Source organism: Oncorhynchus mykiss, chromosome 30 (assembly GCF_013265735.2).
Source record: "Oncorhynchus mykiss isolate Arlee chromosome 30, USDA_OmykA_1.1, whole genome shotgun sequence".
Taxonomy (NCBI): domain Eukaryota; kingdom Metazoa; phylum Chordata; class Actinopteri; order Salmoniformes; family Salmonidae; genus Oncorhynchus; species Oncorhynchus mykiss.
The window spans coordinates 39,584,076-39,607,829 of record NC_050570.1 but is presented as its reverse complement, the minus strand read 5'-3'; the positions used below and the strand labels follow the sequence as shown (position 1 = coordinate 39,607,829).

At 46.4% G+C, this 23,754-nt stretch overlaps 1 protein-coding gene across 4 annotated transcripts in view; it reads left to right on the top strand.

Annotated features, from left to right (window-relative positions):
• Nucleotides 1–388: 388 nt before the first annotated feature.
• Nucleotides 389–23,754, top strand: part of LOC110521812 (low-density lipoprotein receptor-related protein 8) — a 259,084-nt gene continuing 235,718 nt past the window's right edge. For all 4 annotated transcript variants that reach the window (XM_036968637.1, XM_036968635.1, XM_036968636.1 and 1 more), the window contains exons 1-2: nt 389–551; nt 1,621–1,746. In XM_036968637.1, coding sequence (XP_036824532.1) covers nt 485–551; nt 1,621–1,746 — 193 coding nt within the window. In that variant the 5' untranslated portion in view covers nt 389–484. The remainder of the gene's footprint in view (nt 552–1,620; nt 1,747–23,754) is intronic.

The window sequence follows — 23,754 nt, the reverse complement described above, 5'->3', positions numbered from 1 at the left end:
GTCATGTTGTTGTGAGATATGTGTGAGATATGTTCGATAGACATTGATCACAAGTTGTCTGATAATCAATGAAAGGCTAGCGCCACACACAGCTCAATGAAAACTTCAATGCTAGTATTCTGGTTATTGGGTTATTACTAAGCTATGGGTAAAGACTCCATCTTCACCTCCTGTGAATATACAGATCGAGAACATTATTTATAATATTTCGAAGATGCAGGGTCACTTCGACAGCTGTATATGGACTGATATATATATATATATGCCTTACATTTGTTCAGTTTTACTACATTACCGCAGGCTCAATCCCGCCCATAAACGTCATTGATTCAAATTGCTTCTGAGGCAGGCAGGCAGGCAGGCAGGCAGCGGTGTCTGGAGCCGAGCGCAGTGTGGCATTGCATAGCGAGTGGAAGCGCCTGCTTGCTTCTTTAAAGTATACTCGTATGAGCAACACAACCACGACTCACCTCTTCTTTTAAAGATGTGGACAGAAGTCGGGAAGCTAATGCTCTTACATTTGTTGCTAATGGAGCTCCACTCCACCCAAGGTAAGACATTTTATCATTGATCGTCGGAGAGGGAATTTTCATTACAACGAATGGTGAATGGGTAAGCGACGTTGCCGAACTGATCAAGCCAGTGTATCGAGCAAGCATCGTAGAAGGTAGAGCAGCGTCGATGCACTCCTTATTTTCAAACAGTCACCACAACAGGAAATTCATGTTGACCTGCACTAAATACTATTTTAAAGCAGGTTATATGTGCTCTGATGTTGGTACTTATTCTACAACGTCACGAAAACAGTCTTTACTGTTCTTTACCCAGCCTAGTAAATGACAATGCGCGGGAGGTAGCCAACATGTGCATGAATGACATATGGAAGGCAGCCTAAACCTCCGCTTGAACACAACGTGTAGCCTAGGCTAGGTGGAAGGCAGGCTACGTGGAAGGGGTAGTAGTTCCATTATTTCCTTATTGATCCAATGCATGGGCATGCTCGCTGTTCATTTTTTATTCAATCGGCAGCATATTTTGAGTTGGCTTGTAAGCCTGTTATAGCCTACATTACATTTCTTACTGTGTTGTCAACAGTCACAAAAATAGGTTAAGCTACAGTCAAATGAAGACACCAATTGGGATGCATGAAAGTCCAACAGTTCTAGTTTTGCATTCCAATTTGAAATGATTAGACGTAAATAATTCCCATATAGACCTCGTGCCAGTTAAATGAGACTTGCTTTTTGTTTCTGTTCTCAATGAATGTTGTGCTTATCATAGATAGTAATCAACGCTGTTTGTCCCCAGACAGTGTTGTAGGCTAATAACAATGTATTACGGCATCAATTAAAACATCACTTAGTAACAGTGGCTCCAACCCTTGTTGCAGCAATGAACCTCTGTAAAACCCGGTTGTATCAGTGGATCAATGAAACATCTAGCAATTTCATAACAATGTTTCCTACTAACGATAGAACAGTTGTGCGCGTTGCGCGTGGGCGTTTTGGGATGAATTGGTGACATGTCCCTGGCGCACAACCTATATTTTGTAACAAAACCTAAACATATATACATTTTTTTACTGTTTTATTTACGGATGTATCTTGTTCTTATCTGCAGGAACTCATACTGATACGAATTGCGAAACGGGTCAGTTTCAATGCAAGAACGGACGGTGCATACCTACCCTCTGGAGATGTGACGAGGACGATGACTGCTCTGACAACAGCGATGAAGAAAACTGTCGTAAGTAGCCTAACACCTGCCTAACACATGTCCATGAGCAGATACTATACTGTAGCACATATGTGATCCCCATTGTATTGTGGAGGCGCCTGGGGGCATCAATACGCATTGCACATAGGGTCACCAGAGCAGTTTTTACAATGTAATGTGGATATGGAGTTCATATTGCCACCGCTGAGTGGATGGGAACTTGACTATTATTTTCATAGTAAAATTGAAAAGAAGGGTCTAGAAACAGATACCATTGTAGATATCAATAATTGACTTAATTGGTACTTGAATTGATTAAGTCATTTCATAATGAACACACTTTGAAGAGTCAGCCAGCAAATGATCAATGAAGAATTTGCCACGCAACTAATTGGATGAACAGTTAAGTTAGAGTTGCCAATTCATTTTTGTCTCCACATGTCATAGCCAATAGCAGCACTGCACGTGCACACCTGCTTGTTGTCCTAGGCATAGCGTGACATATGCAAGCTTGTCTAACATTGACTGGCTACAGATTATAATTATTGGCGACAACACTCGTTAGGAAAGTTTTTTAAACGAGCAGTGCAAGTGTCACAACACTGCAACGGGTCTATAAACATAGCCTTTGTCCTGATGGAAGTGAGTTGATGTTGTTGTTATTTGAAGGAAGTGCCCTCAATTACAACAAAAAAGCCTACTGTGCCACACACAGGTCAATGACAGAGATGCTGGTCCCTACAACCAGTATCAAACATGACCCCACTCTCCCTCTCGTTCCCCAACTTTAAACCTGCCAGCCAGACTGGGAAGAGACTCTTTCCCCATCTGCTCTCCCTCTATCTAGTCATTCCTCTACATATAAGCTACTTAGCTTCTCTCTATATTTCAACCTCTCTTTCTGTCTCCCACCCTCTCCTCCTCTCTACCCCTCGGGACTTGTAGCTGGGTGGCATTTCATGGTGCTGCCTCCCAGGTCTCCTGTGCTATGCCTGGTGCTTTAAAAGGCCAGGGTCTTTCGAAGGCATGCATGGCAGACAACCTGGGAAGAGAGGAGCGGAGAGTGCCAGCGCCATGCCAAGCCAAGGAGGCTGTGCCCGCTTGTCTTACCCCCACAAAGGGCATCAGCTGACAGGTTGGAGATAAATCCGATGGCACGGCTGGTTGCCAAAGCGATACCCTCTGGCGGTGCGCCAAGCACTCCAGCAGATGCCAGTGCTGCTTGCAGTGGCTCCCCAAGCCCCACATCGCCAGCTAAAAACACAACACAGGAGCGGGGAAGACGGGAGAGAGGAGGAGAGGAGCAGAGGGGAGAATAAAGGAGATGAGAACAGAGGAGAGGACATGGGTAGAGGAGAGGGGAGGGTTGGAGAGAAGGGCAAAGTAATTCATACTGGTAAACAAAACATGATGTGCCAGAACAGCAGTGGCCCCTGACATTTTGTCTCACCCCATAACAATCTGTGCTCTACAACCAGCGCACCACCTCTGGGCTCGCTGCCTTAAGCCTGGTCACAACACTGCCAAGATGCTAACTTAGCCCAGTAACCTGACCCGGCAGCCCTGCACCTATCTCAGGCAGCACACCTCTCTCCCTCTCTCCTGTGCCACTGCCAATATGATCCGTCTCAGTCTCAGTGCCAGGCCCCTGTCCCTCTCCACAGGGATTACCCACAAGCCTTCTCCAGTGTTAGAATAAGTCCTGCTAGATTGGGTGTATTTTGTGCGTGTCTCTCCTCATCCCTCCCTCCTCTCCTGCATGTCTCTCTTCCTCCTAGTGTCGTTCACATCAGCCTCAAAGGGGATTCCGCTCCTGTTGCCCCGAGAGACAGAGAGGGGAGGGAGGCCACACCCCTCCTTATCAGGTGTGTGTGTGTGTGTAGACACACAGACATAGAGAGACACATAAAACATAGAAAAAGATTCTAACTTTGTCCGGGTTATTTCAGTGCAATACAATTCATTTTTGGGGGGGAATATCAACCCTGGGTATTTAGTTGAATTTGAATTTTAAAACATTCCTAAACAAGGCCGCTCTGAACGATATTGGATGACGCCAGTTAAGCAAGGGTTTTATTTATCCTTCTCTTGTGAAACAGATGCCCCCCCCCCCCCCCCCCCCCCCCCCCCCCCCCCCCCCCCCCCCCCCCTTAATGGACGGGATTATTGCAGTGTCAAAGCAGTGTTTTTTTGCTCAGCCCCCCCCCCCCCACACTGCCTGTCTGGCCCAGTCTCAGCCCCTGCTCCGGTCTCAGTCGCACAGGAACACAACACAATAGTTCTACACAACAGCACTGAGTGTGTCTGAGACAGAGACACTATATTGTAGCCAGGGAAGAGCTGTCCACGGATAAGACATTAACGCACATTTCACGCCTCTCTCTGTGTGTAAAGCTCGAGCCAGGCAAACGAACACGCACGCGGTAATGCCAGGAGAAATGCCAAACATCACATCGTACCCTGGACTCCAACATGCACGGAAACATCCTGCAGAGTTACCCTCCTGTAGGTTTTCGCTCCAACCCCAGTTGTAACTAACCTGATTCAACTCATCAGCCAGCTAATTATTAGAATCAGGATGCGTTAGATTAGGGTCGGAGGGAAAACCTACAGGGCGGTAGCTCTCCAGGAACAGGGTTATAGAGCCCTGCTTTACGACAACAGACCATTTTGGGGTCATACTTTAAAGGCAACACATCAGGTCAGAGGGCAGGGTCTTAATCAATTCACCCTGACCCTGTAGGGATCCTGTGCTCACCACTCAGATAGATGAAACCTACCCAACCATTGTAAAAGGCTGGTACGCTTTGCATGCTTTAGAGCTCTTCAGTACAGAGAAGAGTAGAGGGATGCACGGAGGCTGCACGTCTCACACCCACGCCAGCTCTAGGTCAGCGCTGACATGAGTCCTCTTTGTAGCTGGCAGTAAAAACATGCCAGTAGAAATGTGTGTGTGTGTTGAAAAGACTGGTGTCGTATGAGTCAGCCCTGGCATTTAGCCCGCTCGCACACAAGTACACACACACACGCGCAAGCACACGCACGTCTGTCTGTCTAGGAGAAAACAATATGGGTGTTATGTGGTAGGAGGGAGAGGGGGTGTACAGGAATGCCCAGCAGGTGCGACGGAGTAGACTCCAGATTGTGCTGGGACACACACTGCGGCAGGATAGCTGGAGACACCTGATTGTGACAGACGGGCTGGATACCTCACAGTCACACGCGGAGGCGGGTAGAACAGGAGCCATGTCCAGCTACAGTAAAGCAGCCCCGGAATGTCAAGCTGAGCTACCTTGTTTCCTGCATGTCTACCTGTTTGTGTGCAGTCACAGCATCACCCCCCCCCCCCCCAAACCATATTTTAGCAGAACTGACCTCCACGAGTGTCATGATGTTGGCTGGATAGGGTACAGTTTTGACTAGGCATAAACAGGCCACAGAGATGCGAAAGTCAGAAAGAATAGCTGTCTTCAATAGTATCATGTTCTACTACAGTGCCAATACCTTCCTTTTGTGAATGGGTTTGGGTGTTGCAGTAGTGTTAGTGAATTATAGTAGAGTTCAGTTGTAGCCTTAGGGTAGAGGTCTTCACGGGTATTACCCGGGACCCGACAGGGCTGGGTCTGAAATTCTGTCATTGTCCCTAGGATCTGATTTGATTGTCACGGGTCTCGAGTATTAGTAATTATAACTGATTTTGCCGGTAAGGACCCGTGCAGATCCGAATGCGACTGCTACAGTGTAGAGAGAGAGAGAGAAAATGGTCTCTTATGCCGCTGCGCAGGATTTTCACGACAGTGGCGCGTGTAGCTTGTTGTTGACGACCCAATCACAAGACATCAAAGCGGCAATAGCCTCTGGCTCTGTGTGTGCCTTGGCAAGCACTTTAGGCACTTTAGGAAGACTTCAAAGTTAAATGAGAAGGATAGGCTACAACGACCAATAGCCAACAGGTAGGCTGCTACTTTATACTCTGAATGGAGCTGTTGTTGTAATTGCGCAGCTAGGATGGGGGAAAGCGCAGCCTATATAGCCTAAATTAGCCTACCCAGCGAGCTTCACTTCTCGGGTTTGATGCAGTCAAAACAGGTGCTATGTAATCAGATTGGAAGATACTTAACCTAGCTTTGGCAGCTACATGTTAGTAACTAGTGCGTGTCGGCTTGGTTGCTGCTGTCCCTCTCTCCCGCCTTCCCGTTGCCTGCTACTCAGCCCCACACACACACACACACACACACACACGTGCGCTGTACGGCCCCTCCCCCCACCGACTTGAGCTCCTCGGTTCTTGTATGTCTCAGCTAGCTTCGGCAATAATAGCTTCAGTTTATAAAGTAGCAGAAAAATTGCCTTTCCCTCATTCAGACCGGGTCTGGACCCGACCGGGTCTATATGGGTCCGGGTCTGGACCCGACCGGGTCTATATGGGTCCGGGTCTGGACCCGACCGGGTCTATATGGGTCCGGGTCTGGTTGTCCTCTCTCTCTCTCTCGCTCACTGCTGCTGTTGAGTGTGGGACTGTTAGAATAATGGCCTTGTATTGACACAGTGTGTATTGTAATTCGGACGGAATTTAAGAGAGGCTATGGGATCTACAGACCCTGTGTTTATGTGTGTATGTGTGTGTGTGTGTGTGTGTGTGTGTGTGTGTAGTTCACACTGTCCATTTGCATAGTTATAATCCAATTAGTGTGTGTCTCAGCGGGTGAGCGCTTGAGAGGCGAGTGTGTGTCTCGCTCGGTGTGTGTGAGAGAGAGAGAGAGGGGGAGCGAGCGAGTGGGCCGTCTGTGTGTCTGCCTGAGGATAGAGAAGATCATTACTCTCTGTGCTTTTCACCATCTCAAATATTATGGAAAAAGGAAAACCGATTCAGGGAGCTGTGAAGCCTCTAGCTCTCTCTATATCTCTGTCGCATTCTCCATGAGGACACATTCATCATCAACAGGATGCTTTCTCTCTCTCTCTCTCTCTCTCTCTCTCTCTTTCTCTCTCTCTCTCTCTCTCTCTCTCTCTCCCTCCACTCCCTCCCTCCTTATCTTCACTCACTCCTTTCACTGATTTCACCCCTCTATCCTCCCTCCCTCCCTCTCTCTCGCTCCCTCCTCTCCACCCTCTCTCCACTGTGCCACTCCCTCCTTTAATCCTCCTTTCTACTCCCTCAATCCCTCCTCCCTCACCCTTTCCTCTATCCTCTCCTCCTTCCCTACCCCACTCCCTCTGTCCCGTCACCCCAATCGGCCCCTATGGATTGCACGTGAGTGCTTGGGTCTCTAGCCTGCCATTGATTTGCCAGTGGGCTGCTCTGTGGCTCTGGAGGTTGTGGTGATTTATAGGGCTGTGGGTCTGTGCTGGGGGGAGAATATTTCACAGGCCTTTATGGGCTGTCTGCGTACTAATGAGAATGGTCCCTGCCACATGAGGGAAACCTGGGTCATACTGGCAGTGGCACAGCAAAGCGGTATATATGGAGGGAGAGAGGGGAAGGGGAGAGAGAGGGGAGAGGGGAAGGGGAGAGAGAGGGGAAGGGGAGAGAGGGGTAAGGGGAGAGCGAGGGGAAGAGGGGAGAGAGGGGAAGGGGGGAGAGAGGGGAAGGGGAGAGAGCGAGGGGAAGGGGGGAGAGAGGGGGAGAGAGAGGGGAAGGGGAGATAGAGGGGAAGGGGAGAGAGAGGGGAAGGGGAGAGAGAGGGGAAGGGGAGAGAGAGGGGAAGGGGAGAGAGGGGAAGGGGGGAGAGAGGGGAAGGGGGGGAGAGAGGGGAAGGGGAGAGAGGGGAAGGGGGGAGAGAGGGGAAGGGGAGATAGAGGGGAAGGGGAGAGAGAGGGGAAGGGGAGAGAGAGGGGAAGGGGAGAGAGAGGGGAAGGGGAGAGAGGGGAAGGGGGGAGAGAGGGGAAGGGGGGGAGAGAGGGGAAGGGGAGAGAGGGGAAGGGGGGAGAGAGGGGAAGGGGGGAGAGAGAGGGGAAGGGGGGGAGAGAGAGGGGAAGCGGAGAGAGGGGAAGGGGAGAGAGAGGGGAAGGGGAGAGAGAGAGAGGAAGGGGAGAGAGCGAGGGGAAGGGGGGAGAGAGGGGAATGGGAGAGAGCGAGGGGAAGGGGAGAGAGCGAGGGGAAGGGGGGAGAGAGGGGAATGGGAGAGCGAGGGGAAGGGGGGAGAGAGGGGAAGGGGAGAGAGGGGAAGGGGAGAGAGAGGGGAAGGGGAGAGAGGGGAAGGGGGGGAGAGAGGGGAAGGGGAGAGAGGGGAAGGGGAGAGAGAGGGGAAGGGGAGAGAGCGAGGGGAAGGGGGGAGAGAGGGGAAGGGGAGAGAGCGAGGGGAAGGGGGAGAGAGGGGAAGGGGAGAGCGAGGGGAAGGGGAGAGAGAGGGGAAGGGGAGAGAGAGAGAGGGAGGTAGAGAGAGGAGAAACAGAGGTGAGACAAACAAAGTGAGAGCGAGAGCGAGGGGAAGGGGAGAGAGGGGAAGGGGAGAGAGAGGGGAAGGGGAGAGAGGGGAAGGGGAGAGAGGGGAAGGGGGCGAGAGAGGGGAAGGGGAGAGAGGGGAAGGGGGGGAGAGAGGGGAAGGGGAGAGAGAGGGGAAGCGGAGAGAGAGGGGAAGGGGAGAGAGGGGAAGGGGAGAGAGAGGGGAAGGGGAGAGAGTGAGGGGAAGGGGGGAGAGAGGGGAAGGGGAGAGCGAGGGGAAGGGGAGAGAGAGGGGAAGGGGAGAGAGAGAGAGGTAGAGAGAGGAGAAACAGAGGTGAGACAAACAAAGTGAGAGCGAGCGCGACGGAGAAGAAGAGAGGGGAAATGAGGATAGAGAGATACACACACACACACACGTACAGTACAGTACAGTACAGTACAGTACATACATACAGATAGAGGAGCAGATGTGAATAACACAGGCAGAGCCTGGAGCACGGTAGACTGGTGTCACAGGCAGTCAAGGCGTTAATATAAAGGTTTGTCTTTTGGGCCTGCCAATCAGGCTGCTCTTTCCACCAGTAGACACATGGTTGACCTGGCCAACTGGCCACATGCTACTGACATGGAGAGGAGAGGAGAGGCAGTCTCCTCTAGTGTAGAGTTTCCCAAACTCTGTCCTGGGGGGCTCCCCCTGGGTGCACGTTTTGGTTTTTGCCCTGGTTTTTGCCCTAGCACTACAAAAAAAACCAAATGTGCACCCACGCTACCCAGTTCAGGAAACCCCGACTAGTGTTTACCTGCAAGGGTCAATGTGAACCACCTTTTATCAACTTGCGTCAGCGTTATCTTAGGCTTTGAGGTAACAATGACGGACCGCAGCATTGTATTGGACAGTAGTGGGGCCCTCATAAAAACCTCTCTCTCTCTCACTCTCTCTCTATCTCTCTCTCTCTCTCTCTCTCTCTCTCTCTCGCTCTCTCTCTCTCTCTCTCTCTCCCTCTCTCTCTCTCTCTCTCGCGCTCTCTCTCTCTCTCTCGCGCGCTCTCTCTCTCTCTCTCTCTCTCGCGCGCTCGCTCTCTCGCGCTCTCTCCCCCCAAAGCCCAATGAGAGAAGGGTGCAACCAGGGGAATTTGTGGTTTCTTGTTTTTGTTGTTTCTTTTCTTTCCTCTGATTACCTTGTTTACCGTCAAGCCGGATTTCCCTCTCTGCCGTGGCCCGATATTACACCTCACCATCACTCCACTGCCTGCGCAAACTGACATATTGTTCAAAGTCAAACTCCCGGCACAGAAATCCTGTTTCCTCTTCCTCTCTCCGTCTTGTTCTCTCTGTTGTTTTGTTTCCATTTGATCTCCCCCAGCGCCTGACAGGGTATCATCACCTAATCCCCTACACAGATTAGGGTATATCTTAATGTGACTCAGGTTTATTTACATCCCCTGTTTATAATCCTGTTTTTCATGACCAGTTCTCACTCTGTAGTCAGAGAGCGAGGGGAGCGCTGCGATGCGGACCAACATGCGCTCTGCGAAAGAACGTTCATGAATTAAACATAGGCACCTCTAAAGGTATTAAATCTATCTGCTAGACGTAATACCTAGCTTTCTGTTCAGTGACAGAGCTACAGAGCACAGGGGCCCTGTCTCTGCCGCATGTCATTGTCAACCTCACAGGGTTCGTTCTTAAAAGTTTGTGTTGGAAGTCAGAGGCAGGTTATTTTGCTGGCCTTGTTCCCCCCCCCCCCCCCTCTCCCTGTGTGTTCTGAGTTAGTTTCAGGGCCATGACTAGCCATTCAATCGCCCTAGCCTAGACCCTGAAGAAGATGTCTGCTTTAATGCTTCACATTCTCCCTTGAGGGAATCCGACGCGAATGTCTTACTATGGCTTAGGAGTGGGAAATCAGAGTTTGCTAAAAGTAGGATTTGGGAGTTGAGGTGAGGTCCCTGGAACTGTGCTGTCCTTGTTGCCACGAGGGTGTGTGTGTGTGCGTGTGTGTCATTTTGGGAGAGAGGGGTGAAATGTGATTTTCCAGGCCGGTCCTTGCCGAGGGACAGCAAAGGCTTTGATGGTTTGGTATCTCTGCACTAAGATCTCCGCTCAGCGCAGAGCCAACACTAGCTTCACACAGCCACAGCCTCATAATTAACCACACACACACACACACTCACAAGTGTGTATCCTCCTCTGAAGATTCTGTACCCTTTTAGAGTGGATGAAATCCTATTGAGTCTCTCTCTTTTTTTCCTCCTCCCTTCCTACCTCATCTCTCTTACCTCTAGCGAACTCCGTAGTGGATAAGGCTGTTTGCGTTGATGACAATTACACCGCTCGTACATATCTCCTCTATAAACCCGTAGCAGGGTTCTCACTAAGCTCCCAGAGCGACTCTTTACCTTGAGGGGATTTTGCTTGTCATGCGTTGCAGTGAGAGCGACGACGAGGCGGCCTAGATGCCCCGCCCCGGTTCTCTTTGATGGTTTGCAGCGCTCGCGGCCCGGGTATTCGAGACATTGCGTAGCGTCATCGGCAGCCCTGTCGACTGTGCTGATCCGAGCTGAGCTGATATCTTAACACGCTGTAACAAGCTCTCGGGGCTCTTTATCATAGAGGGGGGGGGGGGGGAAGGGGCTGGCTGGCTGGCTAACGGAGAAAAGGGGTTGAGGGAAAGAGTGATAGAGGGGTGAAGATGGAGAGATGAAGAGCCACAGAAGATATTCAAGCCTTGGGAGAAAATTAGGCAGGCCCAAGAAGATGTTCATTTCTCGTAGGTACACATCTATAGGGGAGGAGGACTGTGTATACACCTCTCCTTTCCCCCCCCCACACTCCCCCATCCTCAGCCCCACTGATCTCTCCTCAAGCTCTCCCTCTCTCTCCTTTTCATCCACTGCTTCATGGGGTCTGTTTTCAATGTGTTTACCCCATCAGAGTCTCCCCCCCTGGCCTCTCTCTATTCAGACCTCCTGCCCATGTGTCAGTGGGAGCTGACACTCAATATACTCCGCTCTACACCACTATTACTGAGAGGCCCATGTTCCTCCGCCTTACACACACTTACTGAGATTCACAGATAATGGTGTGTGTGTGTGTGTGTGTGTGTGTGTGTGTGTGTGTGTAGTGCATGCTTATCCGTGTCTGATGGCCACTCTGTTTATGCCCTGTTGTTGTCGATAATGTTTGTTTTCTTTGGAGCGCCGTCCCTGAACTGCATTAAGATTTTATAAGCTGTGTGACGACGCGCTTTTACATCCCACTCACCCTTAAGAAGTACCTCTCTGAGGCCAGCTGTGCCGGCCGTGCTCGACCGAGACCTTTACATATCATTACGCCGGCTTCAATGCAGCAGAACACCAGAAAGTCCTGTGCTCTCTCTCTCCCTCTCTCCGTGTCCCTCTCCAGTTATCAAGTCTGTAGGTGAGTACGACGACCCGACCGCCTGGCAAATTCATACATCCACAGCACAATTGGTCACCTTGGTCTATTTTAAATGATATCTGTGTCGACTGTTTGATGTTGCACCTGGCCAGTTAGTTTCTCAGGCAGATTGCTGTGTGGGTTGTTGAAACTTCAGTAGCGTGTCATATTAGGAGCAGTTCTGTTTGGTTCTGTCCGGTCTTTGTAGCTCTGCCACAGACAGCACATCAGCGCTTACCATGCTCACCCTCCACTTCCTTCTCTTTCCCCCTCCTCCTCCTGGGACACCGCGGGGGACTGTTCTGTGTAGTTGCTCCCGTCCGTCCCGGGTCCTGTCTGAGCGCAGGTGCTGCTTTCTGCTTTGATGCCCATGAATGCATGTCAGCTGTAAGGTGCCTGCCTACCCACTGCACACAGGTGCACTCGCACCCCCCCCCCCCCCTCCCCCCTCCCAGTCCTGTCCTGAATCACACAACTTTATTTAGAACCAATCCATTTCATCCCAAGACCCCAGGGATGGGTAGTTGGTGGGGGTGGGGGTAACTGACCTCATTGGACACATTGGTCACTGTCTGATCTCGACACACTCAGACAGACATTCATGCGTGGCACACACACACGCACCCATTTATACATGCAAATATGTACGTACCTATGCACACACAGTACAGTACAGATGCACACAGTCACATGCACACAACCTATGCATACAAGCCTACCCAAGCATGCATGTACGCAGGTTGATACAGCAGCTGTTGTTGACAGTAAAGACAAGGTCTGTTATTGGCTTTAAACCAAGATGGCCTGGTCTGGGATGGAACATCTGATGCGGTCATTAAAGATTTTGTGGTTTAAGTCTGTTCATTATCTAGGATTAGTCTGCGACAGGGCTGGTAGATAGAGAAGGAAGGAAGAAGAGAGAGAGAGAGAGAAGGAAGGAAGGAGAGAGAGAGAGAGAGAACGAGAGAGTCATTTAGGGGCAGCTTTAGTTTTTTTCCCCCATAAGCCGCCTCTCTTTGCTCTTCCCTTTGGTTTTCATTCTCTTGACTGAGAGGGAGAGAGAGGAGTTAAGGGTGATATGCAGTACGATGCAATCACACAGATATGTAATTCGCTACCCCTCTCTCTTGCCCACTTAGTGTTCAAAGTCACATTGTTATATTTTTTTACTGATTTGACATTTAAGTTGTGTTTTCATGTATGTGGGTATTGAAACAGCTGTGGCTGACTGCTTCTGCTCTTCAAGGTGAGGGAACATGAGAACCGATGCGCATCAAGAAATAACTGCGATAAACGCACCGCAAAACCATTTAAAATCGATACATTCGCCAGGAAGAGGTGGGTTTTAACCTCCATTCTAAAGTTGACTGATTATGAATGAAACGTATCTAGCGAGTTAAGTAGGAAAACCTGCAAAATCGGCAGTGTATCAAATATTTATTCTCTCCACTGTATGTGCCATGTAAAAAAGCTAACGTTTGAGTTCCTTGCTCAAAACATGAGAACATGTGACAGTTGGTGGTTCCTTTTAACACGAGACTTCAGTATTCCAAGGTAAGAGGTTTTAGGTTGTAGTTAATATAGTATTTATAGTACTATTTCTCTCTATACCATTTGTATTTCATATACCTTTGACTATTGGATGTTCTTATAGGCACTATGGTATTGCCAGTGTAACAGTATAGCTTCCGTCCCTCCCCTCGCTCCCACCTGGGCTTGAATCAGGAACACATCGACAACAGCCACCCTCGAAGCAGCGTTACCCATCGCTCCACAAAAGCCGCGGCCCTTGCAGAGCAAGGGGAACAACTACTCCAAGTCTCAGAGTGAGTGACGTTTGAAACGCTATTAGCGCGCACCCCGCTAACTAGCTAGCCATTTCACATCGGTTACACACGAAAGTGCTGTTTGAATGAATGCTTACGAGCCTGCTGCCCCCTACCATCGCTCAGTCAGACTGCTCTATCAAATCATAGACTTAATTATAACATAACACACAGAGATACAAGCCTTTGGTCATTAATATGGTTGAATCTAGAAACTATCAACATTTATTATTTCAGTTATTTCAGTGAAATAAGTAAATATTCTTGTTACATTGCACAACCTTCAATGTTATGTCATAATTACGTAAAATTCTGGCAAATTAGGCATATAACTGTTGCATATACCCTGACTCTGCGTGCAATGAACGCAAGAGAAGTTGCACAATTTCACCTGGTTAATATTGCCTGCTAACCTGGATTTCGTTTAGCTAAATATGCAGGTTTAAGAATATATACTTCTATGTATTGATTTTAAGAAAGGCATTGGTGTTTATGGTTAGGTACAGTCGTCCAACGATTGTGCTTTTATCGCAAATGCGCTTTTGTTAAATCATCCCCCGGCGTTGGATCGATTATACAGGACACGCTAGATAAACTAGTAATATCATCAACCATGTGTAGTTATAACTAGTGATTATGATTGATTGATTGTTTTTTATAAGATATGTTTAATGCTAGCTAGCAACTTACCTTGGCTTCTACTGTATTTGCGTAACAGGCAGTCTCCTTGTGGAGTGCAACGAGAGAGGCAGGTGGTTATAGCGTTGGACTAGTTAACTGTAAGGTTGCAAGATTGTTATGAAAACTTGAAATCGGCCATAATTAATCGGCCATTCCCATTAATCGGTCGACCTCTAACTTTCGTACCTGTTTACTAAAGCATCTTCACAAGGTCCTTTGCTGTTGTTCTGGGAATTATTTGCACTTTTCGCACCAAAGTACGCTCATCTCTAGGAGACAGAACACATCTCCTTCCTGAGAGGTATTGACCGACTGCGTGGTCCCATGGTGTTTATACTTACACACTATTGTTTGTACAGACTTGTGGAGGTCTACAATTTTTTTCTGAGGTCTTAGCTGATTTATTTTGATTTTCCAATGATGTCAAGCAAAGAGGCACGTAGTGTGAAGGTAGGCCTTGAAATACATCCACAGGTACACCTCCAATTGACTCAAATTATGTAAATTAGCCTATCAGAAGCTTCTAAAGCCATTACATAATTTTATGGAATTTTCCAAGCTGTTTAAAGGCACAGTCAACTTAGTGTATGTGAACTTCTGACCCACTGGAATTGTGATACTGTGAATTATAAGTGAAATAATCGGTCAGTAAACAATTGTTAGAAAAATGACTTGTGTCATGCACAAAGTAGATGTCCTGACCGACTTGCCAAAACTATAGTTTGTTAACAAGACATTTGTGGAGTGGTTGTAAAACAAGTTTTAATGACTCCCAACCTAAGTGTTTGTAAACTTCTGACTTAAACTGTATGTTACACTGAGTGTACAAAACATTAAAAACACATAGACTGACCAGGTGATCCCTTATTGATTCCACTTGTTAAATCCACTTCAGTCAGTGTAAATGAAGAGATGGAGAAAGGATAAAGAAGGGTTTTGAGACAGTTGATGGTATCCAGTTGTGTATGTATGCCATGGAGGGTGACTGGGCAAGACAAAATATTTCTGTGCCTTTTAAACGGGGTATGACACGCCGGTTTGTGTCAAAAACTGCAACGCTGCCGGGTTTTTCGCGCTCAACAGTTTCCCATGCATATCAAGAAGGGTCAACCAGCCTAAGGACATCCATCCAACTTGACACATTTGTCATTGGAGTGAACATGGGCCAGCTTCCCTGTAGAGCGCTTTCTACCGAGACAAATTTAAGCTATTTATTTTTGTTATTTATTTACCCCTTTTTCTCCCCAATTTCATGGTATCCAGTTGGTATTTACAGTTTTGTCTCATCGCTGCAACTCCCGTACGGACTTGGGAGAGGCGAAGGTCGAGAGCCGTGCATCCTCCAAAACACAACCAAGCCGCACTGCTTCTTGACACAGTGCCCACTTAACCCGGAAGCCAGCCGCACCAATGTGTCGGAGGAAACACCGTGTCAATGTGCACTGCGCCCAGCCCACCACAGGAGTCGCTAGTGTGCAATGGGACAAGGACATCCCTGCTGTCCAAACCCTCCCCTAACCCGGACAATGCTGGGCCAATTGTGTGCCGCCCCATGAGTCTCCCAGTCACGGACAGCTGCGACAGAGCCTGGACTCAAACCCAGAATCTTTAGTTGCACAGCTAGCACTGCGATGCAATGCCTTGGAAGGCCCGAATTGAAGCTATTCTAAGAGCAAATTGTGTTTGTGTTTGTACACATGTAGAGCATATGCACGTGTGTATGAGAAGAAAGAGCTTGTGGGCGGAAGGTTATTGTATGCCTGCCAAAGGGATTCTGGTATTACCATATTCCGTGGAACTGCACAGCTACTATCTCGTACAGGTATATAGTGGGAAGAGTGGAATGTTCTTTATAGCCGTTATTAATGACCCAACAAGTAAAAGCACACCCTAAACAGTCCATTTAACCTATTTGGCTCCACAAAACTGATGTCGTTGCGGAACCCGGTGTCATAAATCCACAGATTTTAGGGACATTTTCAGTAATTGTAATTTTATTGGCCATCTGCCTTTTTGTTCTCTGAGAAATGGACTGTGTTAATTAATGAGAAAATAAGAAGGGGACGAGAGGGGAAGAGCGGGAGATATAAAGAAAGAAAGAGGTAGAGAGACAGGAAACGAGGTAAGGAGAAAGAGATCCCTCTTTTAATTAAGATTCCTCACAGTTTGCCTGGTTAATTATTTTCACTTCTGCTTCGTCAGGAACTCATCAATATTTAATATTGCACAATATCATCCTGTCAGGAGCCCCAGAATCAAATTTCCCACTATTCAATTTGTCAGGTGCCAAGAAACTGACATCTTTCTTCCTTCCTAGGTGTAGGATCTGAATTTGACCCATTTCTCACAGCAGTAAAATAATCCTGCCGTTACAGGAAATGTGAATTATTGTGTAGATTATAATTAATGGGCATTTATGTAGGGGTTGATACATGTTTAGTTAGGGCAAATCAAATCTGAACTTTTAAAAGTGGAAATTGCAAACATTAGAAGCCTTTTAAACCCTTAACAAGTTTGCATTTCTTGCCATGCAGGAAGTTTCTTGCAACAACAAGGTGATTAAATTAAGGTGTGTGTGTGTCCATAAAGCTTCAAAGAGATTGCATCGCTAATCAAGAGCCTCTCGCACCAGCTGCAAACAAAACAGGAAAACATGGAGAGGGAGAGGGAGAGAGGGTGAAAGAGAGAGAGGGCGATAGAGAGAGAGAGAGAGAGGGCGAGAGAGAGAGAGAGAGATTACCTCAGATAAAACAGCCAAGAAGAGGAAGATGAAACATACGCTGTTCCCTTCATCTTCCAGCGAGTGTACATCAGGGGTGGCGGAGCTTCACTAAGCTGAGGAATGTAACGTTAATATAAGTGAATGAGTTTAATGACCCACCTCAACGAAGCCTATTTTTCTGCTCCGCTCGTCAGAATAGAGAGTTAGAAATAATGCTGAATTACAGAACAGATTGATAGGCTTTGGCGCTCTATCATATTTCCCTTCCTTTATCAAAGAACAGAGAGAACAGGATGGAGGAGGAGAGGACGGGACAGAGACAATGATTTGGCTAATCAGAAAACCCTACTTGTGGAGTCAGTCACAGTCAACCAACATTAAGTTCAATAACATGTTAAATTCCTATTGAGCTTTTCACTGCTGAAGCACTCAGAGGTACCTCAGTTACCACTGTAATATGTGTGTTTCGAGTGGATTCTGTTGACCTTCATCCAGTTCAACACATAGTCCCATTACACGTGCAGGTAGGTCTGTAAGTGTATATAAAATGCTAACGTGGCTAATTGATACTAATGAACGCTAGACTCATACTTACTAAATTACTCTGAACAACTATGGGTATGTTGCTGTTCGTAGGTAGGTTGTGATGGCAATCTGTACAGTCAGTGCTTTTTAATCAATCAATGCTTTACTTCCTTGTGTCCCGGATGGTAGACACAGGATGTGGGGTATGAGTGTGTGTGTGTGTGTGTGTGTGTGTGTGTGAGTTAAATGTTGTGTTTGCTCTCATGTTTCACGTAATTCCCCTTAAAAATATTAGGAAATTAGGAAAACATACAGTACCAATCAAAAGTCTGGACACCTACTCATTCCAGGGTTTTTCTTTATTTGTACTATTTGTGTGCGTGTGTGTGTGTGTGTGTGTGTGTTTGTGTGTGTGTGTGAGTGTGTATACTGCCTTCAGAATGTATTTTCACTTTTTCAACATTTTGTTGTGTTATAGGCTGCATTTTTTGTAACTAGCCTACACACACTAGCCTATGCCCATAATGTCAAAGTGGAAAAAAAATAAGCATTTTTACAAATGTATTAAAAATACAAATCTGAAATGTCTTGAGTCAATAAGTATTCAACCCCTTTGTTATGTCAAGCCAAAATAAATTCAGAAGAAAAAATGTGCTTAACAAGTAACATAATAAGTTGCATGGACTCAATGTGATTTTTGAATGGTGGCTGCATCATGTTTTGGGAATGCTTGTAATTGTTAAGGACTGGGAAGTTTTTAAGGATAAAAAATAAATGGAATGGAGTGTGTGTGTGCACAGGCAAAATCATTGAGGAAAAGCTGGTTCAGTCTGCTTTCCAGAGTGCTCGGGTTGGGGTGTAGGTTTTGAGCATAACCTTAAGGTAGGGAGGGACAGTTCCTCTTGCTGCTCTGTAGGCAAGCCCCATGGTCTTGTAGTGGATGCAAGCGTTGACTGGAAGCCAGTGGAATGTGCAGAGAGCGGAGTGACAGAGGAGAACTTGAGAAGGTTGAAAACCAGGCTGGCTGTAGCGTTTTGGATAAGTTGCAGGGGTTTAATGGCTCCAGTGGGGAGCTCTGCCAATAGCGAGTTGCAGTAGTCCAGACGGGAGATGAGAAGTGCCTGGATTAGGACCTGTGTCACTTCCTGTGTGAGGTAGGGTGGGTCATGTCAAGGTTCTTTGCACTCTGGGAGGGCCAGGCTTTGGCGTTTTCAACCATGTTGCAGAGGTCTTTGAGTGGGCAAGCCTTCCCCGGGAGTAAGAGCAGCTCCATTTTGTTGAGGTTGAGCTTGAGGTGGTGGGCCGACATCCATGCTGAGATATCTGCCAGGCATGCAGAGATGCGTGTCGATACCTGGGTGTCAGAAAGGGGGAAAGAGAAAAGTAGTTGAGTGTCATCCGCATAGCAATGATGGGAGAGACCATGTGAGGATATGACGGAACCGAGTGACTTGGTGTATAAAGAGAAGAGGAGAGGGCCTAGAACAGGCTGACTACCTGTTATGCAAGTGCAGCAAGGAGCCAAGGTAAGGTGCTAGCTAGCATTAAACGTATCTTATAAAAAACAATCTTAACATAATCACTAGTTCACTATGGTTGATCACATGGTTGATGATATTACTAGTTTATCTAGCTTGTCCTGCGTTGCATATAATCAATGCAGTGCCTGTTAATTTATCATTGAATCACAGCCTACTTCGCCAAATGGGTGATATATGCAACCGTTTGGGCCGCCTGGCTCGTTGCGAACTAATTTGCCAGAATTTTACGTAATTATGACATAACATTGACGGTTGTGCAATGTAACAAAAATATTTAGACAGCAGGCTCATAATCATTCATTCTAACAGCACTTTACTGCGTTTGCCAGCAGCTCTTCGCGATGCTTCAAGCATTGCGCTGTTTATGACTTCAAGCCTATCAACTCCCGAGATTAGGCTGGCAATACTAAAGTACCTATTAGAACATCCAATAGTCACAGGTATATGAAATACAAATGTTATAGAGAGAAATAGTCCTTTAATAACTACAACCTAAAACTTCTTACCTGGGAATATTGAAGACTCATGTTAAAAGGAACCACCAGCTTTCATATGTCCTCATGTTCTGAGCAAGGAACTTAAACGTTAGCTTTTTTACATGGCACATATTGTACTTTTACTTTCTTCTCCAACACTTTGTTTTTGCATTATTTAAACCAAATTGAACATGTTTCATTATTTATTTGAGACTAAATTGATTTTATTGATGTATTATATTAAGTTAAAATAAAGTCTTCATTGTTGTTTATGGTGATGTTTATGGTTAGGTACAGTTGTGCAACAATTGTGCTTTTTCGCAAATGAGCTTTTGTTAAATCATCTCCCGTTTGGCGAAGTTGGCTGTCTTTGTTAGGAAGAAATAGTCTTCACGGTTCGCAACGAGTCATGTTAGCAGGCAATATTAACTAAATATGCAAGTTTAAAAATATATACATGTGTATTCATTTTAAGAAAGGCATTGATGTTTATGGTTAGGTACACATTGGAGCAACGACAGTCCTTTTTCACGAATACGAAACCACATCAATTATGCAACGCAGGACACGCTAGATAAACTAGTAATATCATCAACCATGTGTAGTTAACTAGTGATTATGATTGATTGATTATTTTTGATAAGATTAATGCTAGCTAGCAACTCACCTTGGCTTCTTACTGCATTCGCGTAACAATCAGTCTCCTCGTGGAGTGCAATGTAATCAGGTGGTTAGAGCGTTGGACTAGTTAACTGTAAGGTTGCAAGATTGAATCCCCGAGCTGACAAGGTAAATATCTGTCATTCTGCCCCTGAACGAGGCAGTTAGTTAACCCACCGTTCCTAGGCCTTCATTGAAAATAAGAATGTGTTCTTAACTGACTTGCCTAGGTAAATAAAGGATAAATAAAGGTGTAAAAAAACAATTTAAAAAAACGGCCAAATCGGTGTCCAAAAATACAGATTTACGATTGTTATGAAAACTTGAAATCGGCCCTAATTAATCAGCCATTACGATTCATCGGTTGACCTCCAGTGTCTACCAGTGTCTTCCACTAGACCCTGGCTGGTACTGAGCTAATGTCTGTTTTAGAGACCACATACAGACTGTGGATAGGGGTCAGTGACTCCCTTTCTGTAATAACATGACATATTAGACTGCCACACAGTGCTTAATCGGCATGTACTGAGTGTGAAATGCTGTTGTGACCTTTAGAACCAAACTCTATTGTCTTGTGCTAGGGCTGGGCGATATGACCAAAATATCATATCATAATATATTATTTTTTTTAACATTTTTGACAGTATTTTAAGGTATTTTTTTTTGTTTTTGAATAATAAAAGTTTTAAATGTGCTTTGAGTAGTGCACGACCCTAGGGTGGCAACACATCAAAATCACTTATAATGTAAGGGGCTATTTTATACTGTTCAATCCAACTTCAAACAAAAATTATTTTCAGCATTTTCATACATTTCTGCATTTCTATGATGAAATAAATAAAAGCTGAAATAAATCATTCTCTCTACTATTATTCTGACATTTCACATTCTTAAAATAAAGTGGTGATCCTAACTGACCTAAAACAGTGTATTTTTACTAGGATTAAATGTCTGGAATTGTGAAAAACTGAGCTTAAATATATTTGGCTAAGGTGTATGTAAACCTACGAATTCAACTGTATCTGACCATGCAGGCTGCAGAGTGAACGGCAAGAAAGTGCTTGTGACTCCTTGGTCGAGTAACTGCTGTCTCCTTGAGTGACAGGGGGAAGGGCTTGGTGTGGGAAGCGGCATGCAGCAGGAGGAGATGGAAAAACATCACATTTAACATTTAACAAACAAAACACTGAAATGCTGTTATTGAAGGTAAAGTAAAAACCCAAACCGGTGCGTGCATCAATACCGGTATATAGTAAAATACAGTATACCGCCCAGCCCTAATTCGTGCCTGGGCTTGCCTCTGTGGGCTGTTCTTACTGTGTGAGCAGGTTTGAATGCATAGTCACATGACCTAGTCTAAGTGTGTGTGTGTAAATGATGAAGAGTGTCTGGCCTGGTCTTTGTTATGTCTGGCTGCAGTGTGTGTGTGTGTTTTAATGAGTGTGTCTGCATGCAGACATGGCCGTTAGATGTTAGATGTTATGGTTCGCCTTTTTAAAACCTATGACCCTGTCGTCAGTAATGTAAGAGCCCAGTCAGTCCACTACCTCACACTAGTGGCCAATAGAGCACTAATGGCCTAAAGTAGTCATCGATTACACAGCCAGGCAATACCTTGTGATGAGCGAGGGGGGTGGGGGGGGGAGTTAAAATGGGAGAGGGAGATGAAGAAGGAAAAAGGTGTGAAATGGTAGACAATCAAGTGTGAGAGCGAGAAGGCTAGAGAGAGAAGGTGACAAAGCGAGAGAGACATCTAAAATGTGCTATGGTACGCTATGGTATAAATATCAGAGTCCTTTCCAGTCGTCCTTTCATAATGTATAATGGTGGTCTGGTCTAGTCACTGATCCGCTAGTCCTGGGGGTTGGCTGCGCTCCCTCTCGTTCCCTCTTCCCCATAATGAGTCTCCTCGGCTGGGCTAATGATGTGTGTTCAGCCCTGACCTGCTTCTCCCAGACTGGCCAGTTTTTGTGGTCAGCGTGGTAGCCAGGGGCAGTCACACCTCCCTGGGCGTGCTTGTTATCCTCTGCCCCCCGGCAAACTCCAGGGCACTGCCACCCACCTGGACAGGTTAGATAATGAACTGGTGTGCCTGAGGGATGTGTGTGTTTGAGGGTTTTATATATGCGTGACTATTTGGAAAGAATTTGAGCTAAAACAAAAAATCACAATTTTTCTTTCTCTATAAAACATTGAGTCTGTTGTGGATATGGAGCTAAATTACCATGATTTCCTTTGCAGGTGAGAGCACCTTAACATAGCACCAATTATAGTGTAATTTATTGCATTTAATCAATCACTACTTGAGTTAAAGTTTACTGAGAAAAGATGCCGGTCGAAGAACATAATCAGTTCTCCTCAAATAAACCCAACTAACCAAGGAAAAAGAATAATGAGAAAATTATCAGATTTCATTTTGCAGCATAGCTGCAGGTCTCTTGTGTTTTGTGTGTGTGTGTGTTTCAAAGCGGATAGATTAAACTAGCTGTTCTGTCATAGCTGCAGGTCTCCTGTGCGTGTGTGTGTGTGTGTGTGTGTGTGTGTGTTTCAAAGCGGATATATTAAACTAGCTGTTCTGTCATTTCATGGCTGTTTCTGTACAGAGTAAAAGGTACACTTTAGCTACCTCAGGCAGGCCAACAAGCAGTCAGTAAGTCGGTCAGTCTGCATGTAACTTTGTCAATCAGGCAAGCAGAAAGACATGCAGGCATTCAGGGATGGAAGGGAGGGAGGTAGATACAGCACGTAGGAGCTTGGCAGTACTACAGAGGAAGGTGACGTAACCCAAGTAGAAGGTGCAGGTGTGAGCCAGGGGTGACTGTTGTTTAAAGTGTTTTCACTGGTTAAAGCTAAGCTATTTTAAAGGTAGGACAGGATAGAGAGCACAGTGAGCGGTATAGTGTTAGGGGGCACTTACTGTATGATGCTAGCCTGGCTGCATACACCCACACACACACGCGTGTGTGTGTGTGTGTGTGTGTGTGTGTGTGTGTGTGTGTGTGTGTGTGTGTGTGTGTGTGTGTGCACGCGCGCGTGCAAGACTGTGCGCGTGTGTGTGTTTGGCTTGCGACGGATCCAACGGATCAATTTCCTGTCTTTTTGTTCAGCAGGGACTTGGGATGCATGGCCCCTGGTGACCCAGATACACTTCTATTTCTTTCTCCCCTCTGCTGCTCTGCTCATCATTAAAACACCCTGCATAACATCACAGATAGAGATAAATAATGAGGAAGGGAGGGAGGGAGGGAGGGAGGGAGAGACGGCGGGAGAGACAAGTGTGAAAGACAGAGGTAACGAAGGAGAAGAGAAAGAGGGGAATGGGGAAGTAAGTAAACGAAAGAAGAGTGACATGACATTGAAAGACAATATAGAAATGGGACATAGAGGGATGCAGAGAAGGGGAGAAAGAGAGAGATATCAGGTGAGAGTGAGAATAAGAGAGATAAAGAGGCATAAGAGAAACCCTTTAGTCTGAACAACCATTACATAATGTCCCATAATTGGTTACAAGCATTTGCATTTGTAGACTGAAATTATGCTATAGGACAGAGACGTCCTGGGTTCAACTAGTATTTGTGTTCTCTCTCAAATACTAGTAGTGTTTGACTGAGCCTGTCTGCAGTGCCAGGTGGCGGGGTTTGCTCTATTGTGACTTTTCCATTGTTACCATTGGTTCCAGGTAAGCTAAATCAAGTGCAGCTTAATGATTCAAAGAAAACAAATACTATTTGAACCCTGGCCTGGTAGCCTATGGGTAATTCGATGGTAACGGAATTAGGCTTTGACTCGTTTTTTTCACTTTAAA